Source organism: Eurosta solidaginis, chromosome 2 (assembly GCF_040869045.1).
Source record: "Eurosta solidaginis isolate ZX-2024a chromosome 2, ASM4086904v1, whole genome shotgun sequence".
Classification (NCBI taxonomy): Eukaryota; Metazoa; Arthropoda; class Insecta; order Diptera; family Tephritidae; genus Eurosta; species Eurosta solidaginis.
In genome coordinates this window covers 218,443,109-218,470,553 of record NC_090320.1, presented here as the reverse complement: position 1 = coordinate 218,470,553, position 27,445 = coordinate 218,443,109, and the positions used below count along the sequence as shown (strand labels likewise).

Sequence of the window (27,445 nt, the reverse complement as noted above, 5' to 3'; positions counted from 1 at the left end):
CATATGAGATGAATTGAATTTGAATCAGAAAATTATATTAGCTTACCATAATGTAGGTCATGAGATTGTTTTGACAACGAGCTAGCTGTGATTCCAGTGAACTAACAATCGTTGTGATGTTGTTAATTTTGATAAGTGAGATTACCCGAGGGTCAGCTTGAATTTCACGCATCACGTAACGGAAGTCTTTGTCAATGCGACGAAAAAGTGCTTCTTCATTTCTTAATGTACCAGCTCCAAAGACTGGCTCTAGATACACCCAGCTGTTAAAATTAAAATATGCATATACAAACGTTTGTTGATCGGACTGCGTAGGTAGCGTCCCAGCAACAGAAATTCAAAAAAAAATTTAATTAACATAAGCGGAAGATGGAGAGACCCTGAAACGAAATTCCGAACACAGAGTGAAGTACGGGAAAGTCATCGAGAAGTTTGAGACTACCTTTGCAAACAAGCCGTATAAAAGCTGCAATAACAGCAAACTACCGAAAACACACCAGCCGATGAAGTGGAATCGCTCTCAGGAAAGGGAAAGTCAAAAGAGACTTCAGTAAACATAGCGAGGGCCCTTCCATAAGTGTTTCAACATCGGCAAAGCTACCTATAGCGGGGTGGTCAGACGTAACCACCAGGTTGCAAGGAAAGTTTTGGCTGTTTGGAATTCCAATGATGGGCGACATCGTTGTCGAGCTCCTTATGTAGAAACAATATCCAGTTCGTTCCATCAATGGCGAGAAGATATGCAGAAGCTGCAGTTATAAAGTCCGTTTTTTTGTGAAATTAACCTGCTAAGAGTAGCTAAAATCAAGAACTCATTTCATGACCTTTCGACGAAGACCATCCAGGCTCCGATAATTCTTTGGAGGCTTTGGGCGCGCATTTGCTTGCCCATAATGAACTGAAACTTATCTATTGATTCAGGATGCAAGATCCAAGTAAGTGCTTTTAATGTGCAACGAGTCCCAGGAAACACTCGAGCAAAGGGGAAATATGGTAAGATTCGGCATAAGGCAACTTAAAAATCTTCTCACGCCCTTAATGATTTCCGTGACGTCGGTAGATACACAGAAGCTGCAGGTATAAAGTCCGTTTTTTGCGAAATTAGCCTGCTGAGAGTAGCTCAGATCAGGAACTCATTTGATGACCTTTCCATGAAGACCATCCAGACATCTATAATTCCTTCGAGGCTTCGAGCGGGTATTTTATTGCCCATGATGAACTGAAACTCATCTATTGATTCAGGATGCAGGATCCAGATGTCCCGATACACGACCGGGCAGCTTTCCAATTATAGCAACCAAAGAAAAGTTCCAACTAAGTGCTTTTAATGTGCAACGAGCCTCGGGAAACACTCGAGCAGAGGAGAAATATGGTAAGGTTTGGTATCAGGCAAGCTAAAAAGTTTCTCATACTCTTTATCAATTCCTCGACATCGGAAGTCCCAGATTATTATCGTCATCGTCTACATCATCGAGCTCCTAGGTGCAGTTCAATCGTGTGGTGCCATTTCGGGAAGTGGAATCGTCGTTATCTGAGTCGGATCAAAAGCGTACCTTGTTTGGTGATGATGACGGTGTCGCAGATTAATTTGCAGCCTGCAGGAATTGCCTCGGAAATTCTTATCACCCTGCTACGAGAGGATAAAATGGATATCTGCATAATACCGTGGCTGTGGATCTCATAGATTATAGGCCTGTGGAAAATAAGTTACAACCTTTTCTACACTCATGTTGAAGGTGTACTGACGTTCTGTATCTTTGAACGGAATACTTATAAGGTTTTCTGTTAACCTATTCTTAGGATCTCCGACACGGCGCTGGTTAGATCAAAGTCACGAGCCAGTCATGGAATTAGCGTATATGACTAACTACCAGCCCGCGTCATTTGTTTTAGGCATATAGCTCTATCTCCTCGCTATTACGAGGTCCAAATAGAGGAGTAAGTCCTATCATTGCGGCTAGTTGGCCTTACAGTCCTAGAGCTATGGTGGTGACTCTCCTCCTTTCGTTTCTTATAAACGGGATTCTTTCTTTCAGACGAATGCTGCTTCTTATTTTCGCTCGGAGTATCTTCCTTACCCGGCTGAGAAATGTAATACTCTTCTGAGCCAACGCCTTGGCTTGACTGCCTTCGAACTGCTTACGTTGCCTAATGAAGCCATGCCAAGCGCTCGACTGCACAGTTGGTTAGGTCGGTTCGGCTTACAGGCTCTAGACAATTTTCGATTCTGTTAGCTACTGTGTGATGAATCTTTTTCCATCCCAGTCACGTTTTCTGCTCATCTCTATTTCTTTGTACGCACACGCATATCCCAATCTCAATCTCTGCCCAAAATCGTGGGGACAAAAAAACTAGCTGCCAAAGCAGCGCGGTGCTAATATCATCTCTACTTTTCCAAGAAGCACAGTTTCCTGAAGGCTACGTTAAAATACTACCAATGAATGTACGACCTTGTAGCAACTCTTGCAATATGCCCGAGCCGATTTACACACTGGTTCAAGAGAGTTAGCATATTTTGACCAACAAGCGGAGAGACGTCGGCTCCTTAACTGCACTGTGTGGCTGAGTGACCGCTATGCAGTTGGACTAAGCCCTCAATCTATCGTTAAGATACAACCCCTACAAAGGGATATATATCCTATATTGAATCTCTGTACATTTTATTGTGCTTAACTCTTTTGATTTAAGTCAATCTCTTACCAATTCAAGTCAATACAAAATTTCACTTACCGTCTTTGTGACTGACTCAAACTAGTGAGCAGTGAATCCAATGTATTCAAACGGCTTTCCCACAACTCCGCCTGATCGGAGAATGCTTCAAAAGCTGCTGAATTTTTAGCTGATTGTAACAAAGATTGATTATCACCAATTTTGTTCAATACCTCTTGATAGTCTTTGATCAAAGATATTGAATTGCCTGCAGAATCTTTATGACTTGTCAACTTGAGTTTAGCTGTGACAGACCATTGATCCAATTCCAATAAAGCTTGGCGTACAATTTGCTCTGAGGCAGCTTGTTTCACAAGATTTGCAATTTCTGTGGATGCCTCTTGCAGTGCTGTACAGTCGTCCAAAACATCACTGAGCCGTAGCTCATGAAGAGGTTTGGTGTCGGTCTTATTGAGCAACATAAAAATTCGAGTCCAGTGACGCTCTGTCAAAGTATCCGATTGTAATTGTTGAAGAATTGGCATAACATTTTGCAGACGTTCCACATTTTGACGTATACGCTTTGAAGATAAATCGAGGGAAGCATGCACTGAGCTTTCCCATTTCGTAATAAATTCACTCAACATATATGGACGGCGTCGATATATCGCCCACTCTTCGTTTGTAATCGTGTTCATCTCAGTGAGATAACTATCGTATACTTCCCATTGTTGCGATTGTGAGAGCATTTTTTCTTCGATTTCGTTGAAGGGTGCCAGTACTTCTTGAGAAAAGGACATATTAAATTTGTTACACTCTTCTAATAGCTGGGTCTTCTTTTCTTGAATTTGTTGCCAATGATCTTTGCGTTCTTTGAATAGTTCGAGTGAGGCATTCTCATTACTCTCGAGTTCGCTGATTGTAGATTCCCAGCGCAGAAAGAATTTCTCAGCTTCATTTTGTAAATTTTGCATTTGTGAATGAGCTTGATCTTTAATCATGTCCACTTGACGTTGAAGTATAACAGCGTGATTTGCTATGAGTGGCTGCAGTCTTTCCCATTGTAGAAGAATATTCGATAAAGCAGTTACACGCTCCTTGCACCAACCAGCGAGGCAAGTGTCTTTACCTTTAACAGCATCCAAAGTTTGGGTTACCTGTGGAAAGAAGAGTAATTGGAAGATGATATGTTAGAAAAGACTACGAGTATGTTAACAAACTTACCTTTGGTAGTTCGGACATCATTTTTTCATACTTCATACTCGACTCTGTAATAGATGTTTCATCCATGGGTACATTATTAAGAAACTGTAAAGAGTTCTGTAGAAATTCTTGTATAACGCTGACATCATTCACAATAGAAGTGCGCAAACTATTAGTTAAGGCTTCCCAATAACGGCGACAAATCAATTCGATTTCCGAACGCAAGGTTGAAGTGTTTATAATTATGCAATCAATAGACTCCTCAGAGCTAAAAGCAAGTAAAAAATTATATTGTTCTTGCTATTAAATGAAGCGAGAATATAGGAAGTACGCTTACTTTTGAATTTTTGCAATTTTTTGACTAAAGTTCTTGCACGCTTTAAACTCACGATCCCAATCATCCGCTACGTTGAGATGTATGCCGCTTAATTCCTCTATATCAACACATCCCAAGGAGACCCACGGTAACCAAATATTTTTGAATTCTTCTAGCTTGCGAAATAGCTCTTCAGCGCGTTCGTAAAGTGGACCGAGATAATGCCGATTTATTTCCACCATAGATTTAAACAGCTCAGAGCTGTTATTCGAGAGCCCACGGAAACTACTGGGACGTTCTATAAATCGTCGTAGTTGTGTGAAATACTTATCACGTATCTCTTCTTCGGGTGGACGGTAGCACAGCTGACGTTGTCTGATATGAATTAAACAGATGCATAGAATATATAAGAATATATTTTATTTTTGGTAAGTTGTCTTTTTTACCAGAGAACTGGTTTACTGCAATATCCTCTCTGTCTTTAAGTAAAATCAAAATGTTTTGAATTCTTTACGCTAAACAGACTATATGTTAGGCTGCTTTTTCTAAGTCAAGTCTGAAAATGAAATATGATTGCCACAGAATACTAGTTACGAACTAGTCTGCCTATGCTTAAGTTGCATGGGTTATTGCTCGGAACATAAGTTCTTCTCTTGTTAATTGAACTTAGTTAAAAATCCAATAGAGAGCGAACAGAGATTGTGTCTTGCTTTTGCGCGGGTAGAAACTTTTGTTAAAAAATAGGTTTTAATTTACTACAAAATACTATTGCAATCCCGATTCCAATCCAGCTTGCTGTCCGTCAAGGAGAACGTGCTTTTTGCAGCGTCATTGAATCTGCGTTGGTTCGATAGAAGAATTCTGTAAATCCGCCAAAAAATTTCGAATGCAGACCGCAGTTTTAGTGAGCGAGCGTGATGTTGTGAGACAGCAAGTCCCTGGTGACCGTAAGTCATAATCATAAGGTCATAAACCTGACAGTTTGTGGACAAACACAAGGGGGCGAAATGGGAAGCAAATATTAAGAATTGTAACCTCTTTGTCGGCGTTGGTAAGCAATGGTGAACCTTAAAGCCACTCTCGAATCCGACTAAGCCTTTGGCGATAAAGCGCTATCGGATGCGAAGAAGTACACGAGCACTTTCTGCAGGCAATACGACAGGCAACATACACGCACATAAACATAAACATAGCGTGTCTCATATTACCAACACCACCACAGAGGTTATATAAGCCAATAAACTTACTAAACCATCTAAAACAGAAGGCATGAACGGAATCGCCCTGCCTATGCTTAAAGTCCCTTATTTCAGCGCAAATCTGCGACATATAAACATCAGCATGACTTTCAAAAGTTTAATTGCACCTTCACCGCGCTTAACGCGTAGCGCTAGACGTATTAAAAACCTTCGCCATAATCAATCTTACCACGTTACTGCAAGACTTAGAAAGGTCTACCCTTCCTCGCAGTCTAAAGAGGCTAACTTCTGCAAATTATCTGCGTGGTCAGCAGGTTTAGGTTCATTTCCGGAACATAGCATCAAAACAGAGGAGAATTAAAGAAGGAGTCCAACAGGATGGTGTCCGATCCCCACTTTCGTTTAACTTCTATATATCGAAGCTCCCTTCACCACCAGAAAAAGTTACCATTGTATCCTACGCCGATAACTGCACTATAATGGCAACAGGTTGGGGCCTTCTATTGATGAGTTTTGCTGTAAAATTCATGAATATCTACTTAGTCTTCCAGTTTTTTCATCCCTCGAAATTTGGCACTGTGACTGCCCAAATCTTCGTCGACTATATTATTAACGTGGATGCGGCAAATGTCGGCTATATTGGACAACCACGATAATGGAATTATGCTACTGACTGTACAATACCCAAAAATACTGGTTGTGACAATAGATTAGGACCTTCATTTTAGCGAGAATACAGCAACAATGGTACTTAAGTTCTGAGCCGTGAAAAAATCCTCAAGCCTCTCGTTGGCAGCACTTGAGACGAAAACAAAGACACGCGCATAGCATGGAACTGCCACGGGCAGTATTATTATGTAACCTGCCACCAGGCAAGCAAGGCGAGGGTACTCACCATAAAGATGAGAAACGAAATGCTGAACAAACTTTTGTGTTGAACACCCGGAAACCTGGGCATCCCAACAGTCATCTCATTGAGGAGCTCCGCCTCCCAGGGACATAAGGACCCATATCCGTAAGCACTATGAAGATATCCGGCGTATAAGAACTCAGCCGTTCTGATTATGAGTCTACACGGGTTTATGCCAATAATTGCCCGGCCTACACCGTTAGAGGATATTGAAGACAATTTGTGAGTGACCGCAGCTATGTGATGGGGCGAAGTACTGCTACAACGACAGTTATGTAGCATACAGTTTGATTTATTTATTTATTTATTTATTCAAGTCTATAAAATACAGGTTTCTTACAGACTAAAAGCTATGTGTATCAATCAACGTAAAAACTTAACAATATATTACAAAACTGTATTCAATATGTTAATAAGTTCGTACTTAGATATTGAGAAATCAAGCGAAACAGAGTTGGAGATCCTTCCTGTTAAATTCATTAATAGCTCGAGCAATGGGAGCATTTCGAGCGTAATCAATTCTAAGAATTTGCTCATAGAAGGGAACAACAATACGCAGAGACCTCCGCGGGATGTTAAAATTAATCCCAGCGAGAAGAGATGTACAGTCTATGTCTCCACTGATAATATTGAAAAAGAAAGATAATGAATGAACGACTCGCCTTGTCTCCAGCGTTTTCAAATTTATTAGAAGAAACCGCGAATTATAAGTAGGCATCGGCTCAGAGAAGTTTAATAAGCGTAGCGCGAACCTAAGAAATATTTTTGGACCCTTTCAATTCTATTAATTGCGGAAATATGGTATGGTCTCCATATTATAGCACCATATTCTAAGTTTGACCGAACAAAGGCTGTAAAAAGTAATTTAAAAGTATAAGGATCCGAAAATTTCGCACAATTACGCCTAATAAAGCCCACAAGTGAGTGAGCTTTAGCGATAATAAAGCTTATGTGGCTATTAAAAGAAAAGTTCGAGGTAAAAAATAATACCAAGATCCTTAGTTTCTTCTAAAGAATCTAAAAGAGAGTCATCAATCATATAGGTTGAAGAGAAAACATTTTGTATCTTCGCGTACGTTGTTTTGAAGCGCTTTTTTATGTTTAAGGAGAGGTGAGAGTTTAAACACCAGACCTGCAGTTTATCAATATCTGCCTGAACCTTATTAATGTCGTCACGATTTTGAATATTAGAATATATTTTTAGATCGTCAGCATATAATAGGTATTTAGCGAAAGAGAAGCAACTGCTTATGTCATTTATGAATAACACAAACAGCAGTGGGCCTAAAATGCTACCTTGAGGAACGCCTGAACACGCTATAAAAGGTCGTGAGTTGGTGTTATCAACAGTGACCACACATTTCCTATTAGATAGATACCATTTTATCAATTTAAAAAAAAACAGAATGAAATCCCAGGTGGTCAAGCTTACTAATTAGCACCACGTGTGATACTTTATCTAAAGCCTTGGAAAAGTCAGTGTATATACGCAATCAACTTGAAGACCAAGTTGGAAAGACTCGAAGCAGTATTCACTAAATTCAGCCAAATTAGTAATTGTAGACCGATTTGGAATAAAGCCATGCTGAAATGGTGTTATTAGACTTTTTGTTGCAAAATATATTTTCTCCTTTACAATAACCTCAAAAAGCTTCGACACGCAGCTGTCCACAATAGCTTTGAAATCGGACGATAATTACAAACATTATTCTTATTTCCACTTTTGAAAGTAGGAGTAATGCATGTAATTTTCCAATCTTCCACAAAATAGCCTGAAGCCAGAGACATACTAAAAATAATTGTAAGTGGTAAAATTAACGCTGGTGCATTTCTGAGCAAATTTTTAACGGATTTAAATCCGTTTATCAGTTTGAGTGGTAAAAATGTATTATCAGGTATTCTGTTTCTTTAAAAATCTTATTTAAAGGTATGATTAAATGAGTCACTGACCGGAATCGTATGCATTCCGGCAGTATAATATTATGGGTCAGGCATCGAGCTGATTTGAATCCTTGTGATGGCGTATCCTCATTACACTACTCTTTGCTCTGCCGGATTCCCATGACATGCTGATTGGAATCTGCATTCCGAAATCATGCTGAGCGGAATGCATTCCGCCAGTATAAGATCTCGGTATAAGATCTTATTTCTGCTCATATTTCTTATTATTATGTTCTGAAATTAAACTGTAATGTTCAATAATATATCTTTGTTTGTAATATAACATTGTTGAAATATCGATATATCTTAAATTTTAACTTTTGAGTTGTATATTTATATATCTTTTATATTATGCAGTCGACCATTTCAAGTTTGTCGTCAACTTTAAATAATAAATAAATAATATCATATGATGTGATATGATATCATTGGTATGATAGTATGATAACAACGTGACATAAGAACCTTTGAATAATCATACCTAAATATGATATCGATATGTATATCTGGCAGCTTATTATTCATATCGACCAAGCCGATAATGTATTGATATTCCAAAACTTTATAAAGCTGATGATCCCAATGTAACTTGAAAGCATCTAAGTTTATATAACCCTGACGCTCCATAGTTGCAACCAAATCACGTAAATGGCGCATTTCATCTTTCCACACCTGAGTTTGTGTGAATAAATCCGTATTCATGAGCTTTATAATAGTGCGTTTGGCCTGCTCATGATAACCAACCAGTAGCGTATTATCAGCTGAAAGTTTCGACACTGCAGCCTGCAACATATTCACATAGCGTTGCACCGATTCTTCATCATTCCAAGCGACTGTCTCACTTTGTACCAATTTCGATAATTCTACTGCATTTTTTAGCATAATTGGCCTTTGACATGGAATCATACGATCACCAATTGTGTTGTGAAATGTTGAAATTTGTTGTAGGCGACGTGCATAACTCATAAATTTTGAAGCATGCATTGCAGATGAACGCAACTCTGAGGGTACATTGTAACCGAGATTCTCAAATTCGCGTACGTCTTGGCAGAATGTAACCAATTTAGGATTGAATGTGACTCTCATTAGTTGTCGCCCTTCCTTTTCGAATTTGACCACAGGTTGATCTTCGCGTAGTCTGAAAAAAGAAATAAGATGATATTGTAGTAGCTGGTATTCAAATAGATTTAGACTAAGAAAATATTACTCACTTCAAATCTCCACTTTTGACGGATGTGGAGCACTGACCACACCAGATCTCGAAGTTTGTGCGTAGCAATGATTCGGTCTCTTCTTTGATTTCTTGCACTGCTTTGATTATCTTGTCGTAACCATCACGACCGCTGATCAAATGACTTACTTTCTCAATTTCTTTTATCTATGAGGGAAAAAATAAGTCCACATTATTAAGTGACGGCAAGTCGATTGCGGTCGCCTTAGTGTAGTGGTAGCGTGCTCTGCCTACCACACCGATGCTCCTGGGCTCACGCCGCGGACAAAGCAAGATCAAAATTTAAGAAACAAGTTTTTCAATTAGAAGAAAGTTTTTCTAAGCCGGATTGCCCATGAGAAGTGATTTGGCAAGCACTCCGAGTGTATTTCTGCCCTGAAAAGCTTCTCAGTGAAAACTCATCTGCCTTGCAGATGCCGTTCGAAGTCGGCATAAAATATGTAGGTCCCGTCCCGCCAATTTGTAGGAAAAATTAAAAGCACGACGCAAATTGGAAGAGAAGCTAAGCCCGAATTCTCTTCGGTGGTAATCGCGCCTTACATTTATTTATTAAATCGATTGTATGAGATCAGGTCGATAGTAGATTCACCAGGTCGTCACTCACATCGATAAAGCCCGATTTGTTTCTTGACTTTAGTATTCAGTCTTTCGTACAATAGAGCCCTACCTGCAGGTATTCTTTTTATTCTTCTTGCAGCGGTAAAGATACTACCCGAACGGTTTAGGATAGAAGAAGAGCTTGTTTGGGTATATAAACCTTCCGTCGACTGGCGATTTTTGTGGTAAAATTGTTTGACATAAATTATATAAGCCAGCATCTGAAGCTCCCCCCATACTCCCAGAGTTTGGCCTAACCTTTCTTTCTTTCTTCTCAGTAGGCGTTCCTCATCCTTCCTCGCATCACGATATTGCTCTCATACACGACGCATTGATACTGTGGTACGTAGCGCAGCGATTTAGGTAGCCCGATGAAAACCGATGGCGTATGCAGTGGAAGGTCTTAGTGAGTGAGAATAGCCCTCCTACATCTAGGCGGGATCATCTGGTCGAATATTGCATACAGTGAGTTGGTATGTGAGATGGGTCATCGTCTTGCTTGTTTCGTGTGCATCTTCTCGATGGCAGACTTTCCTTGCGGCTCTGCATATGAATATCTTGGCTGCCATACGCTAATGATCCTAGTCGACCACAGGACAGCCCAGTTGTTTGGTTAATATTTTTGACTGACAGCTGCTACTATGACAATATTTCGAGCCGCGACGAGGTTGATCAACCACAGGCCATTAGGAGAAGTCACATAATCGATTTTGGGATTTTTGCGACTGTAAGACCAGGAGCTTTACTTTTTAATCTTTGGTATATTTTCTAGTTAACCATAAAAGGCGTCTACGTCGGCAGCCTCATCTGTTAAGTGTTATACTGTACTTGCTCGCCTTGCTGTGGATGGCGCAAGATGCTCGCTCATAGCGGCGAGGTATCTTACTCACCACAAAAGTAGCACCTTGGCTAGGCTTTGCGCTTCCTTTTTTATGGCCCCTATGGTAGACGTTGATTGTTTTTGTGTAATTAATACTTGGTGATCCCAGACTTCACTCGTAAGAAGATGTTTGAATGAGTTAGAAGCTTCAACGTAGTCATATTAAATCGTTCCCGAGATTGTCGGACTATATACGGATCAACATGAATAAAGCTCCCCAAAACTTCGAAAAGCCTCCATTTCTTCTACAATAAGATAAGGAAGAAGAAGATGACAACAATTAGCCAGAAATCGGCACCTTCCCTTCAAAGATTACCATGTATCCGCCCAGTGGTCATTATCCTCTCATCCGGGCTGGATGTAGACTTTCGATTAAAGTCCAGATTCATGGTTAACAGACGCACATATTTTGGTGATACAGCTTACTCCGACCGCCTACCGACGTTCGTACTGCATCTTGCACCTGGATTGACTATATTTCCCAGAGTCCACGAACGAAGACGTAAGCGTCGGAAATGATTATAACTGCGTGACAGGGTGTGATTGCCCAGTGTTACAATCACACCCTTCTATGATCAGTTCAGTATAGAATCAAACAAAAAGAAAAGGCCACCATCAAATAAAAGTGCTATATTTTGACAAGGACTCTTCAAAGTCTTGTATAATGGAATTTTCGAAACACTGTAGCATTTGGCCCCAAAGCCGTCTGTTTTGATGCTATATTTTGGCTATACACAAAACTTATATATACTTATAATCTCAGTGGAGCATAGGCACGTTACCAATATAAATAATTTTGTGATTTCAAAGTAAAGGCTCTTGGAGTCTTCGCCTCGTTGCGTTGCCGACGGGAATTCCGAGGCAGATCAATAGATGTAATGGAACCAATTGAAGGAGTTAAACCCAAATATAAAGTTTCTCCAAATAATTACCTGATATTGTACAACTTTCAGCCAACGGCATTCATTGCAAATCACTGAGAGATGACCACTATCGGGTTCCATATTAGTGTCGGACATCGCTTTACGCAAATCTTGTAGCAAAATTTGTAATGATTGTAGGAATTGTTCGCGTTCGATGGTCAACAATTCGAGCACAGCTGGTCGCTGTATGAGCGTTTCATATTTGGAGAAAATTAATATGACCTGCCGTGGATTGCTCAGATGATTATGAAGTTCAGCTTTCAGCGCTGCTGCAATGCGTTCATCGATGGGTTGTAGTACTTGCTCAAAGTATTGTAAAGCCTTGTTCCATTTCGATTGACCCAATGAAGTTGTATCAAATATATTAATTTCTGCATACAGAAGAATGAGACAGGTAATAAAAGAAAAAGTAAATCCCTTTCCATTTACCTTTAAAAGGCGAACTTTCATAAAGCATCTGCTTTGTCTCCTCATCACCTAACAGTGTTACGATTTGCTTATAAAGATTTCTAATATTTTTTATTTCAGTAAGACGATCCTTGAAAAGATGACCACGCTTTGGTACATGTGGTTCGCCAACCCAAGGATGTTGCACATAATTTGGCCAAAAAAGACGTGTGAGTGAGTCACACAGCTGTAACCATGAATCGGCGGTGTCAATGCATTGACTCATTAGGGTGTTCACATGATGAGAATTTAAATTCCATATATCTTCCATAAGTAGTTGCTCAACACAGATCTCCAGTAAGCGATTACCTGAGGAAAAAGAAGGATATGTAATAAACTATAGCGTAGTTGAAAGATTTGTGTATAAATATTTAAAATTCTTTAAAATATACCTATGATATCCAACAGATCGGCCATGCGTGCTTGCGGGTATTGATAAGGCAAACGCCATAACTCATCAAGGCTATTGTGGGAACTGTCCAAAAATTCTTCAATGCTGGTGCTGGTGTTTCCGTGGTCAATGGAGCTGAAGAAAAACATTAACAACAAAAAACATTCTAATAAATTAAGGAGAATGGTGCCCTGTGTAAAAGTCCACCCAACCACTACTTTGATGTACATGTACGACTGAAGACGACTACCTGATAAAAAAGGTCAATCATAGTTGGTTTAAGGGCTAAATTGGAGCTCCATCGGCAGCGCCTTATGTTGTTGTTGTTGTTCTTGTTGTTGTAGCGATATGGACACTTCCCGAATGCCTTGGGAAGTGTTATCGATGTTGATGGTCCTTTGCCGGATGCAGATCCGGTACGTTTCGGTACCAAGCCCGACCATCTCGGGAACGATTTATTATGACCACATGTGCCACAGGCCATGCCGCCCTCCCACCCTCTAGATCCATGAGGAGTTCGGGGTCGCCAGAGCCTCGGCTGTTAATGAAACGGGATTCGCCACGGATAGGTGAGGTTAACAAGGGTTTCCCTACACAACCCCTCGAATCTATTCGGCCTTTTAGTCGCCCCTTGCGACAGACAGCGCCTTATCCCCATGAGGAGTGGCAGGAAACAAGCGACCATCTAATATCCAATTGTTTGCTATATAAATCACGGGGAGGTTGAAGCGGTTGAGCATATATTGTTTTCTGCGTTCCCCAGGAAAAGACTTCAAATACTAGGAGTGACACTGATTTTCCGATCTCGAAGCAGCATTTAGAGTGGGAACTATACAAGTTCTAAAATTTTGGACGAACTGAGCTTCGAAAGAGATCTTGGGAAAATGGCAGAGCTTACTATATACGTGTGTACCGATGGTTTCAAACTAACAGTGCCGATCCAGAAATAAGGTTATAGAAGCTGCAGGATCACTGTAGTGTCATTCAGGAGCCGTGAAAGAAGCAGCAGAAATCCTGCAGTTCGGAAAATATTTTATTTACAATAGTCACACACCTTACTTCATCAAAAAGTGTTCTGGAATGCAAACAATCATTGAAGAGACTTCACTTAGGCCGGATCAAACATTTGGCCATTAAGGCAATAATCACACACATCACTTCGTCAAAAAGTGTTCTGGAATGCAAACAAGCAGTACAGAGACTTCGCTTAGGCCGTATCAAACAGCTGCATTGGGTTCGCGGTTATAAAGGTATAGAAAGTAGCGAAAAGGCCGATCAGTTGGCAAAGGAGGGTGCTGCACTCGATGAATCGACGGTAAACGTCCCAGTACGCTTGCGAGAAATCAAAACGAGACAAGAGTTGCGTATTGTTCATCAAGCAGGAAAGGCGAGGTAAGAAGCGCAGGGCTGCAAAGTTTTTTAAATCATGCGCAAATCCGATAATATCACACACACAAAATTGCTCAGAGAGAAGACTTAAGTCTCATAATGGGCCTTCAATTGGACAATGCCTTCTGGCGTTACATGTATGTAAATAAGGCATCTTCAGTAACAGCAGTTGTATGAAAGATCCATCAAACAACATGCCCGGCCTTGATCGACAACATGCCCGGCCTTGATCGACAACATGCAACAAGATAAACCACACTGCGATAGATGGAAAGCCTCCAGTATTTAGATTTACTTACAATGCGAGCTCCCAACATTGGCTAGGTTCACTATCATGGCAGCTGAAAAACGGGCTCACCTCTGCTCGACTAAAAGCAAAAAAAGCTTGAGCTCCAGAACGAACGGAACGAAAAGACGATGCAAGCACTATCGCGAGAAGAGAGAATCAAGATATATTTTGAAAAAGGAAAATGTACAGCTACTAGCCAACACGAATAGCGCGTGAAAATTTTCACAAAATTCGGCAAATGATGTAAGGTTTTAAGCCCGGAAGGAGGTCCTATAAGAACGAAAACTTTGGGCTGGAAACCAATATATACAACGTGCTAATATTTAAAAGAAAACATTTCTCTACTCTCTTAAATGGAGGCAGCGATGAAGCACTCACAGGAGATGCTACACTCTAGCCGAAGGAATTAATGTTCAATTATTTAACAATGTAGTATTTGTATACTTTCCCACTGTTATGTATAATACTCAGCTGATGATTTTTATTCTGTAGCTGAGCAGTTTTAGATCTCGACGCTTAACAAACCTCCGCCTATCAACAACTCGGCAAAAGCAAAATCCGTTGGTCATGCGGATGCGGGCCTCGTGTCGGTTGGGCGGGCTTTGGAGGGTATTAATACGTTGAGTTTATTATTATTATTACTTTTATTCCAACCGACCATGACCAAGTACGAATAGCTATGTCCAGTTTAATGAGCCCCATAGTTGGTGACGCTGATCGATTTCCAGTCACTCAAATACCGGGCAAAAAAAAAAAAAAAATACAAGTCGCGATATATTTCCGAAGATACTTAGACCGAGCTTCTTTTTCAATTCACGTCGTGCTACTTTTCAATTTTTCCTACAAATTGGCTGGACCTACACATTTTATGACGACTCCGAACGGCACCTCAAAGCAGAAGAGTTTTCGCTGAGTAGCTTTTCGTGCCAGAAGTACACTCTTTTTATTTTGATGCTGCTCTGCTTTGGGATTGAACCCAGGATATTTGTCCTACCTGGTAGGCTAGTACGCTACCGCTGCACCACGGCGGCCTCAAGCTAGACATTTTTAAAACGGATGCATAAACTTTTAAGCATAGTATGGGTCGACGAATGCACGTCGGCCGATTGAGCCAAGTGCTCATTGCCCAAGCAACAAGAGAGGCGACTCTGCTCATCGCTTCAACTATAGCAGAAACAGTCTCCTGAGTATCGTAAGGTCTTGTCAAGCGTATTGTGCGTAATTTTGATGTTCATCGTAGATAGTATGATTAGACCTAATCAGTGCGACTTCAGACCTCGTAAATCTACCATCTACCAAATCTTTGCGATTCGTCTAATCCTGAAAAGACCAATGTCACGTCAAACCATCTTTTTTCAGTGCAGAAAATAACTGCCCTTTGTTTGCTCAGTCTGAGTTTGAATTTCCTGCTCAACTTGTACGGCTAAGTTAATTGACATTGGGACAGTTTACGTTTCACTTTTGAGCTGATGCCCATCGTACCAAAGTTGATACTTTTCCAAACGCTTTTTCCGGTCACGTTATACAAAATTGTGGACCAAATCGGATTGAAACGCTTTTATTTTAATATTTTTTCAAACTCACCTGATTTGCTTGTCAATCTTTTCAAGTACTCCAATAAAAACCTGTGACATTTCCCGATCAATGCGAGAGCTGGACTTTTTGTTAATTTTTTGTTTCCAAAACTTTATTTCATCCTTAACTGAAGTGATACCTATAAAAATTATATTTTTATAACACCTATGCAAGTTTTGTTGTCTTTCATTTAGAAAATAACTAAATAAATCATTTTAAGCAAGTTTATATAAAAATTTATTTGTTTGTATATAACTTGAACTTACCGCTTTGTGGCAAACCCAATGTTGAGCCCAAGGAAACGTGTAAATTTTCCAGTAAACCGCTCAACTCTGAACTATATTCAGTTTTCTTAAAAGTTAGCGCCAAAACAGGAAAAAATCAAAAAATATTTTATATATGAATCTTAAGTACGAGTAAATGCTTTGTACAGATAGTGAATAAAGGGGTTTTCAATTGGAACAAATCAATGTTACTCTTATTGGTCGATCACTGAGTCGTTTCAACTAACATTTAAGTCGCATACGGTGAATAAGCAGATGCAACTATCACTACACTTAATTGGGGTTTCCTCGTTCTAGGGATCCTCTCATGCGCGTAGCCAGACCCAAAGTAAGAGAAGAGGCGGGTTTTCTTTCCAGAATGTTTTTCGTCTTGCGTCCATCAGAGACTTCTCAGCAACTAACATAAACTTGAACTCCTCGCTTAGAAAATCGCATGATTGGAGACTCTTACGTACAGCTTTACGTGGGGGAAAAGACTTTGGATAGGTGATACAGGGATCGTAATATTTCGGAATTTGGAAATTTTCCGATCGAGTTTAGTGTAACTTCTCGATGAGCTAGAATGTTTTAACATAAATCAGGGTTCAATTACAATGAACTATGTACTTAGGGTAAGTACCAGCAGGGATCGATATGTTTAGAAATCTTTAAAGGACCTTAAGAGAATGTGAAATCTGGTGATCGATTTTCAATTAACTTCTCATTGAGCTTGAAGCTAAAAATCTTACACTTGGGTCAGAGCACGGTGACAATGCAACGAAGAGAGAAAACGATTACGCTTAGCGGCTTACGGATTTCGATATTTAGGAGTATCCAACTCATTAAATTTTACTGATTAATGTATGTAAATATATAAAGATCAGACCTAAACGCTGATAGTACAAGTGTGACTACCAACTGTCCCGCTCTGCATCCGTTTAAACCAGGCGAATTAAAATATAACTATTTATATTTCAAATTTTCGGAAATGGCGTTCCTTTTCTTTTTTCCATTCTACCCTTTTCCAGTTTATAAAGAGAATATATAACTTTTTATTGAAAATTATGTGTTTATATTGAGAAAACGCAAATCGATAATGGGAAATCCAACTTTATAACGAGAAAATAAAAATTGATAATGAGAAATTATAAATTTATAATGAGAAATATTACTTCATATTGAGAATACATAAAATGATAATGAGAAATATGAATTTTTAATGAGAAAAGATAATTTAATAATGCGAAAATATAAAATTTTAAGAATAAAAAGTTGCAATAAAGCTAATCTGGAGTTGGTGAACCAATGCTGCAATATTTCGGGGATACAGCATAAAGACAAATTATAGCGATGTGTAGGTATGTGCGGTATTGCTCTCGCACATTCCCCTCTCGTTAAAACATTTTTTGATGCATCCACTGCTCTTTCAAGGTATTACCATATTTCCTCACTTACTTAAGTAAGATTTTTTAAATTATAACCACTGCTGTCGATTTCGCATCCACAACGGGCATTTTTAAGCTGCGAACGCTTTTCAGTACAGGTCCACTTAAGTAAAAACCAGTAGAAATAAAAACTAAATACTTTTATTTTCGCATTATGAACTTACATTTCTCATTACCAATATCTATATTCTCAATATGAAGTACAGTTTCTCATTATCAATTTATATTTTCTCAATATGAAGTTACATTTCTCATTATCAATTTATATATTCTCATTATAAAATTACATTTTTCATTATCAATCTGTATTTTCTCAATATAAACTCATATTTCTCATTATCAATTTATATTTTCTCAATATAAACTTGTATTCTCTCATTATAAACTTGAAAAGGTGTAGTGAAAAATCTAAAAATTTGTCAGATAACAAGAACTTTTCCTATCAAAAGTTTAGAGAAAATTTGGAAAAAAAACTCACAATTTTTCTTAAAAATTTTTGTCCACGGAGCTACCCTTCCAAATTCTCATTTCATTAAAGTGATGAACCAGATTAAAAGCTGGACCGGTGGGGATTCGTTTGAAATAAAAAGAACTGTACTGATCTTGAATTTCAGTATATGGTAATGGTTGTTTTCCTGGACTTGTCTTAAGAAAGGTTATACAGTCAATTGACCCTATAACTATTTGAAGTTGTTTAAGGCCAATTTATCTTATGGTTATTTCAAGTGGAATTAAAGGCACTGGAGCTTTTGGACGTTGGCCTTATGACACCCCACCATATGTGTTGATGGTGGGTCGTGAAATAATACGTCTTTCATAATAAAGGCATAGTAAGAGGTAGTGCACTAAATTTTGATTAAAATCCACTTTCATTAGCATTACACTATATTGGAAGAATTTGAGTGCCCACTATTTTTCCTAGTTTAGTGATTGTGCTGCCTTTGTCTACTGATATATTTTGCATGTCACTCAACTGTGAGTGAAGGCTGGTGCATTACACTACCCCCAACTCTGCAAAAACACAACTATATATGTTTTTCTATGATCATTATATACTTATGTTCCTAGGCCCTCTACTTAGGGATAATGGATACGAGGCCACCTGATATTTGCTTTAATACCTCAAAATCACCCTTATTTATTGCACTTCATCTTCGATTTGTTTCTAACTCTATTGAAGAACCCTTTTCATACAAGCGTATGTAAGAGGTAAGTTAAATTGATACAGCAGTGAAACAAGTAACAAGTTTATGTTACTCATAATTCTTCCGCACCAGAAATTCTAATGCCATAAAGAAGTTACTTGCCAATTAAAACGAAAGTGCACAGAATTAATGATGGAAAAACATGATTTTTGCCACATACGAGTAAAGCGCACCGCATAATTTTAAATGTCACTAAGTTAAGCTGACCGATACAAACCCAACTTAAAAGAAAACAGAACCAAAACTGAATATGGATGATGTGTAGATTTAACACATATATACATAAATACATACCCTGGCTTCAGCTTGTGGTGAAAATACACGCGAAACAGAATTGTAAATTGACTTAACTAGACCGCCCTCCAGCGTTAGTATACCAAGCGGTTGATCATATCCTACTTCATTGCCAGTTGCTGATGCAATGTTTGTGGATCCACTCTTACTGCTCCCACAGCCTCCGCCTCCACTACTAACTTGTGGTATCTTATAGAACAGTAAGCAAACCTCATCACCAGGTATACGATGATGAAATTTGATGCTACCATCCGATTTGTTATGCACCGCAGCAATAACGGTAAGTTCATCGTTTTCGAGAAACTCATGGATAGCGGTCAAATGCTCATCAGCAGCTTGTCCAGTGCTTGTAGTAGCAGCGAAATATTCAACTGTAAATAAGTGATAATGTATGTACAAAATGAAAAATTTAGGAAGGAAAATGCGAAAGGGCTCAAGTATTTTAAACTCTAGTAAAATGAAACAAATTATACCCAGTTGCAAGTCATAAAAGTACTCCAAATTACTTAGATTCATGCAATATTGTCTAGAAAGTTAATTATGGAGTGGAGGGAAGGGTAATGATAGAGATTGCGAAAATTCTGCAGCAGTGGCATTCGTGGGCCAAATATGGATGCAGTAAGTTTGATGCTTGTACGACCTACGCCCGAATTCGCTGTGCTATCCGGACTTAAAATGTTGCATTTTCGTTAAAAGGTATGAACTCTTTGGTAAGATTAGTTGATGCATACTGCAGGAGCTTCTTGATAGTTCTATCAAAACAAATGTAGGACTGGTCACAGAAAAGATTGAACCATCTAATGTTTTGGCGAATACCACCCGTAAAGTTTTCAAATAGTATAGTACAAAGAAGAGTGATCCAAACCAGGCAAAGATACTTTCCTTCCATAAAGCTGTCAGTGGACCTCGAAGCAGGATCTCCCTATGTAGAACACTTGGCTAACCTGGCAAGAGGTTAACTTCTGCATATTATGTGCGATATTTTGCAAGAATGTCTTGAATCTGTGCTCCGGTTGGCTGAGTCATGTGGATTTGCTGCTGGACCCTGATCATGTAACTTGCTTTCACGCCCTTTTCGATTTGTGGAGTACCGCTGGTACTTTCTGACAGGTTGACATATATTGCAATTATATTGGACTTGAAATTGTTTAGAAAACTGAATATTAAGTATAGGGCTGGTAAGGCTACTGTTGCTATGTACTGACTTTGCTTACTGGTAACCCTTTATTTCTTTATCGGGTGCCTGTCTACTGTGATGACACTGGGTACGGAAAGAATTACATAAAACGTTGAGAATGCGGACAAAGGCGCAGTATCACCTTTCATGTAGGTTAGGCAAAGTAAGTAAGTGCGATCACTTACAAATTATTATTGATATCTCTTAACGAAGGTCCAATGAAACTAGCAGTTTCAGGAGGGTTGAGCAAAAAGACATTATGTTAAAGGCGTTGGTTTCAAAATACGTCTCCTTAAAAAGTTTGCTTTCCTCAATTAGGAGTTCCAGGTATTTGATATTGAGAAAAGGGTTTCCCGGGCATTTGTTGGCAAAGCACTTTGGCGACTCTTTGCAGATGACTCCAAGGGCCTTTTTAAGCTCTGTTGGTGCAAACAGCTGAATTCGTGGAGGTGAAACCTTATATCTCTGGGAGGCGGGACCCCTTCAATCAGATGTTTGTTAGGATGCCCAGTTTTCCTATTATTTAACAGAAATGTTTGCTCAGCATTTCGTTTCTCTCCTTTACGGGAGTATTTCCGCCTCAGTGTGTTGCTGATGATCCGGCAACATAAGAAGACATCCCGTAGCAGTTCTGAGCGCGGTGTTTCGACAGGCCTGCAGTTTCCACGTTGCATATAAGCGACTGGACAACTGCTTCATTGGTATCTATGTGCGTTTCTTTGTGTTTGCCCCACTGCCAGCATGGTACTTGAGGATTAATATAGCTCGGAACTTAAGGTACAATTGTGTGGCTGCATGTTTGCCGAAACGAGATTCTGATGGAAAAAGAATTTTAAAAGTTTGAGCGTAACACAGTCTGTAGCATAATATCATCGACTTGGATGTCCAATATGGTAGATATTTGCGACGCTCACGTTGTACACATGGCTGCTGAAGAATTGGTTGGTGATAGTGAAAAGTTCGCGAGGCGGAAAAACTGGAGACTAAGCTCATCAATGAAATGGCCAAGACATGTTGAAATAACTGTCCCTCCTTCATGTGGTTAAGGGAGCTCCGATATGTAAAAATTAAACAATATTAAGGATAGAACATGGTGGAGGTGGTCGGTGCTCAGCCTAGTGCGGGTCCTACAAATCAACCTCCGCCATTGTAAACCAGCTTCTGCTGCGCTGCTGCTCCATTTTTCCAGTGGAGCAGCTGATATAGCCCTTATCCAAGAGCCTTGGTTAGTAGGGCATAAAATTTGCTGGCTTAAAGGGGCAGGATTGACGTTGCTGAGTGGTGCCACACATGGGAAACCGAGAGCTTTCATCTTGATAAGATCTAAACTGAATTTTCTTTTTCTCCCCCAGTTTAGCGACGAGGATGCTACAACTATGACTTTGACGGTTGGTGGTACGGATATTACACTGACGTCCTTTTACTTTCCTCATGATGAGTCAGCTCCGACGGAGCTAGTCTGTAAGATAGGTCGGGATGCAAAGGGGCCACTACTACTAGCGGGAGATGCCAATGCGCACCACGAAGCTTGAGGCAGTGGAGACACGAACGAGAGGGGTGAGTCACTCTTTGATTTTGTTATTTATCATAACTTTAAGATTTGTAATAGGGGTTCGGTGCCAGGTTCTGGACGTCAAAATGATCTCGGGCAACGGAGAATCTATGATAAAAAATTGGACGGTGCTTGATGACCACTCTTTTTCGGATCATAGATTTGTCCGCTTCGACCTCGGCGGGGTGACGCTCAAAACTGTCTGGCATAGGAACCTTAAAAACGCCAACTGGCTTATCTACAGCGAGGAACCTCAAAAGAGGCTCTCAGGATATAGTGTTCATATACCCCAGAACTCTGCGGAGCTGGATAATATGGTTCAGTCGTTCACGAAAACATGCGGGGAGGCTCTTGATAAGGCCTGTCCTAGGAAGAAATCTAGGGGCAAGACCAAACCACCATGGTGGAACAGGGATATAGATAATCTACGCAAGGCATCTCGGAAAGCATTCAATCTTGCTAAAGCCTCCAGGGAGGCTGACAAATGGGATGCATACAAGATGATCCTTGGGGATTATCGAAGAGAACCTCCTGGCGGAAGTTTTGTAGCGAAATGGAGACGGTGTCTGAGGGATCTAGGCTCAGAAAGGTTCTCTCAGGTGCTCCAAAATGTGTCCCGGGATGCCTGCAAGGATCCGATGGGACATGGACGGATTCAGCAGAGAGCACCCTTTGCCTACTCCTGAATACGCACTTTCCGGGCGCTAGTGATGAAGTAATGAACTGGTGGGAGACTCACACTGATGAGCCGTATGAGGGGAAGTTCATTACTATGGATAAAATTAAATGGACTATAATGTAGTTCAAGCCCTTCAATGCACCAGGGCCGGATGGATTGGCCCCGGTACAATTCCAGCAAACAATCGAGCTGGGTTCTTTGTGGTTGTATAACATCTTCAAAGGAGTTTGTGCTCTTAACTATATTCCACGGGGCTGGAAGATTCAAGGGTCACCTTTATACCAAAAGCTTGAAGGACTGGCCACGCCCTAAAGACTTAGACCGATATGTCTGATATCCTTTCAGCTGAAGACACTCGAGAGGTTAATGGACTTCGCATTAAGGGAGTCCTTGGAGGGAAAGTTATCGACATCTCAGCATGCGTATATGAAAGTGAAGTCCACGGAGACGGCCTTGCATGCAGTTGTCTCCCAGATCGAGAAATCCTTGGCGTTCAAGGAATTCACACTCACAGCTTTCCTGAACATTGAGGGACCTTCCAACATCTTGACGCCCTCTGCGATAACTGATGCACTAATCGGCTTAGGGGCCGATTCGGGGCTAGTGAAACATGTTCAGCAGTTACTGTTGCGAAGACAGGTTCATGCCGACCTGGCTGGTTCAACGGTGGTCAAATACATAGGAGAGGCACCCCGCAGGGAGCGGGAGTACTTTCTCCACTTCTATGGGTTGCCACACTTAATGAGCTTTTGGCTCTTCTTGAGAAGGACGGATGCAGCAAGGTAATCGCATATGCAGATGACCTTGCGCTGTTAGTTAGCGAGAAGTTTCCGCAGACACTATGCGATACAATGTAAAACAAAGCTGAGACTGGTGGAGAACTGGACCAGGAGTAAAGGTCTATCGGTCAATACAGCCAAAACTAAACTGGTTCTGCTCACCAGGAAATATAAGATACCTGCGTTGCAGCTTCCGGGGCTAGCGGGTATGACCCTTACGCTGAGGGACTCTGCCAAATACCTAGGAGTAATTTTGGATAGGAAACTATCCTGGAGGGAAAACGCTCAGGAGCGTGTGAAAAAAGCAACAGTGGCACTGTACAGCTGTAGGGGAGCTGTTGCGCGAAGATGGGGATTATCACCGGATAGTACTCTGTGGCTCTACACCGCTGTGGTTATACGGGGCAGTGGTCTGGTGGACGAGTTTAGATACTAAATCAAACCTAAGGGTATTCCAGAATGTACAAATAAGTGCTGTAATCTGCGTAGGGGGTGCCCTGCGCACCACCCCTGCAGAGGCGCTGGACACTATTTTTAATGTGTTGCCAATAGATTTAATGGCCAAGCAAAGTGCGGCCTTTTCTGCTCTACGGCTGCGAGAGTTTTTCGGATGGGGAGACAATGTGGATGGCCATGCAGCCATCATTAATTATCTGGATTCGCCTTCGTCGGACTATTGCCCTCCGATTGTATTTTTCAATATGAAGTACGAGGTTATTATCACGGATAGGGATTATTGGTTGAAGGAGCCGCTGGACCTGAGCGATGGGCTGAAGATATATACTGACGGCTCCAAACTGGATTATAAGGTGGGTAGCGGTGTCTTTGCACCTCAACTAGGGTGGAATCTATCATTTAGTCTACCCGATCATTGCAGCGTCTTTCAGGCGGAGGCGGTTGCTATAAATTAGGCCGCTGATCACCTGGGGAAGGCTGCTTACGGCTATAACCAAATTTGTATTTACTCTGACAGTCAGGCTGCACTAAAAGCACTTGGATCGGTCACATATAAGTCCAGGACAGTAGAGAACTGCCGCAAATCTCTTAACGAGATCGCTAAGCAAACTTCCCTCAGTCTGGTATGGGTGCCTGGACACTCGAATATACCGGGCAATGAGATGGCTGACGAACTTACAAGAGGGGGCACATCCGCTCCGCTTTCGTCGTCCTGGAATGGATTGAGCATGCCGCTCGCTACCTGTAAGCTCATTTTGAAAGGGATTTTCCTTAGGGAAGCGTGTGTGAGATGGAGCAATCTTGTATCCTGCTACCACTCCAAGCTCGTGTGGCGCATAAAAAGTCTCCTTCTTCTTGGTAGGGGGGGGGGGGGGGGGCGGGCATATCTCTGGTGGTTGGACTTATAACCGGCTGGGTGCCCCCTATAATGATTACTGCAGGAACTGCAAAGACGAAGAGGAGATAGAAACAGTCAAACATTTTCTGTGCGATTTCTTTGTTTGTTGACAACGTTAGCGCGATTAAGGTGCTTTGTTATTTTCGGAAACCATGCTGGTTGCTGGCAATTCGCTGGCTTGCGGTGAAAAGAGGTAGGCGGACGGCTTCAAGTGTCTTGGCTACTGGCGATAGGCGAGATATTGGACGATGTGAGTCTACTTCGTTAGCTAGTTTCCCTGGTTTTAGTACCAGTACCACCCCTGCCATTTTCCATTTATCAGGGATGACGAAAATCCACAAAGACAGGTTGAAGACACGGCACTCATTTCCAAGGTTTTTAAGCGCCAGCATGGCAATCTTGTCCGGCCCTACTGCTTTAGATAACATAGCAAGTGCGATGGATTTTCGTTGCTGTTTTTGTAGCGATATAGACATACCTCGAAGGTTTTGGCGAGTGATATCAATGTTGACTCTTGGCTTCTTGATATAGATCCCATTAGCACCATTAAGGTGTACAAGCACGGCAATCTCGGGAACGATTTCATGTGACCAAATTGAAACTTCCATCCCCCCTCTATCCCGCCCCTCACACCTTAGTTCCATGAGGGACTTGGGGTCGCTAGAATCTCGCCAGCTAAAGGAACAGGATTCGCCAAAAGTAGGTGAGGTTGAAAATTGGGCTGGAGAAGTTATGAAGTATGCTGGAAACCCCTTGAAAGGCTTGCGCTGCACAACCCCTTGAATCATTTCGATATTTTTATCACCTCTTACGAAAGTCATACCTGCCGCGGGTATATTCTAAGTCCTCTAACCCGCTGGGGTAAATTTGATGGCTTATTCAACCTCTTTGGCGGTAATGGTATTAGGATACGCACTGTGTTTAAATTAATGTGCCCATCAGTTTACCAGCCGGCTGAACTTGTCAACCTTGAGGAATGTAAAACATATTGCCGGGTTTTGCGAACTCCTCGTAATGAATTACTACCCAGGTAATTGGGTATAAAATCAAAAAATGTTCGCATTCTTTAAAAATGCAGTCAATAAATAGTGGAACGTTTGCATACCCATAAGTAATGTAATATTACTCCGTGATATTAATGTTTGCACTTGAAGGCCCGTAAATTGCAGTTCAAGTAACTCCTCAAGGGACATATCAAAATCCACTTCTCGTTACTGGTACTACGTTATTATTCAGTCTCATTAACATGTTTTTTTCTACGAAAAGTCTGCATTGTTAAGTATTTTAATTTGTTGTCTTACTTTGTTGTTCTTATTAAGGCTTATCTTTTTTTTGGCAACGCACTCACCTGAAGTATTTATTATGAATTTGGACTTATTGTTGTTGCGAATGTTGTTGCTCATTTTCAGATTAATTAAGTTTTTCTTCGTGGTTCTTCCAACCGCACGAGTTACTGGCGGCACATTTAACAAAAATAATTTTTCTACTTAAAATGTCAAAATTTTCACCTTTACATTTGTTATGTCCTTTAATGTTTGTGGTTGCTAAGGGCGACTGTCCTATGTAGTTGCCATGGCTAGCAAAAACAAAAAAACAAAAATGTTAACAAATATTGATATTCTCACCCAATAACGCGCCTAGTTATGTATATTGCTATGACATTTAATGTGTTTGTTGTTGCACCTGTTGTTGCCGGTTTAGAAATGCGCAGCGACCAAATACAAAACAGAATATAGAAATAAATTAGTGCTAGCTAGCGATGAAGCAAATATTTAGACAAGTTGTTTGTTGTTTGAGTTTGGTGTGAGCTTACAGACCACTTTACACATAGAAAGAAGTACTTGCCTCTGTGAAATTTGCTTTGTTTGTTTTTTTTTTTTGTTTGCTCTGCTCATATTAGGGTTCATTTGTTCTATAAGGATAGCCAGCAAATTTCGCTAAGTGGAGTTACATAGCGACGGCTAGTAAATTTTAAATGTTTAAATTACTCGTTAAAATAAAACAGTTTTGTCCAAAAATTTGGCGGGCAACAAAAGGTATTTAGCCCAGATGACTTTTTGTGAACGGGAGGTGATATAGGCGAGCTTCTCTTCAAATTTGCGTAGTGCTCGTTTTAATTTTTCATACAAATTGGTGTAACGGGACCCCTATGTCTTATGTCGACTACTAAGAGCAGCTGCAAAGGCAAAACTGAGAAGCTTTTCATGACAGATATACACTCGCAGTGTGCCGAGGGGCGAACTCGCTAAGAAAAACTTTTTTTCAAATTTTGTATGCTGCTTTACCCGGGACTTGAACCCAGGATCATCGGTATGTTAGGCGGAACACGCTACTACCACTCTAATTGATATCAAAGCTAATAAGCGGTTGCCCAAATGATGCTTCTTTCTATCGTTTGAATTCTGCAATCTAGCGATGGAGAAGGTTATTTGCATTTTAATTCGCTCGACCATGTTGATGTCTGCGTAAAGTTCATTAAATCTTCTTCGGTATTCACCGTCGCCAACGCGTAGACGTTCGTTAATCTTTCGAAGAATTTTTAATGATCTTAGGTTAGTTTAGTTGGTAGCTGCCCTGTTAGGCGAAACAGACTTGGAAGGCACGAATCTCCGTTGTGATACCACACAAAATAACGGCGACGTAAGCTACAGCAATTTAGAAAGTATTTGCGTAGTAACGATATAGTTTCGAATAAGACTTATCTCGACCTTGGATAAATCCTCTGCGGATCCAAGTGAGTCACGACCGAAGTACTAT

General features: G+C 40.5%; 1 protein-coding gene across 1 annotated transcript in view; it reads right to left on the bottom strand.

Moving 5' to 3' along the window:
* Positions 1-26,296, bottom strand: part of LOC137240613 (cytoplasmic dynein 2 heavy chain 1-like) — an 83,464-nt gene extending 57,168 nt beyond the window's left edge. The window contains exons 1-13 of the mRNA XM_067767102.1: positions 26,037-26,296; positions 19,148-19,518; positions 16,207-16,291; positions 15,950-16,079; positions 12,689-12,822; positions 12,279-12,605; positions 11,859-12,220; positions 9,430-9,596; positions 8,700-9,356; positions 4,190-4,543; positions 3,874-4,120; positions 2,731-3,806; positions 47-263 (exon numbers count right to left, since the gene is read on the bottom strand). Of these exons, the coding sequence (XP_067623203.1) occupies positions 47-263; positions 2,731-3,806; positions 3,874-4,120; positions 4,190-4,543; positions 8,700-9,356; positions 9,430-9,596; positions 11,859-12,220; positions 12,279-12,605; positions 12,689-12,822; positions 15,950-16,079; positions 16,207-16,291; positions 19,148-19,518; positions 26,037-26,091 (4,182 nt within the window). The 5' untranslated portion in view covers positions 26,092-26,296. The remainder of the gene's footprint in view (positions 1-46; positions 264-2,730; positions 3,807-3,873; positions 4,121-4,189; positions 4,544-8,699; positions 9,357-9,429; positions 9,597-11,858; positions 12,221-12,278; positions 12,606-12,688; positions 12,823-15,949; positions 16,080-16,206; positions 16,292-19,147; positions 19,519-26,036) is intronic.
* Positions 26,297-27,445: the final 1,149 nt, after the last annotated feature.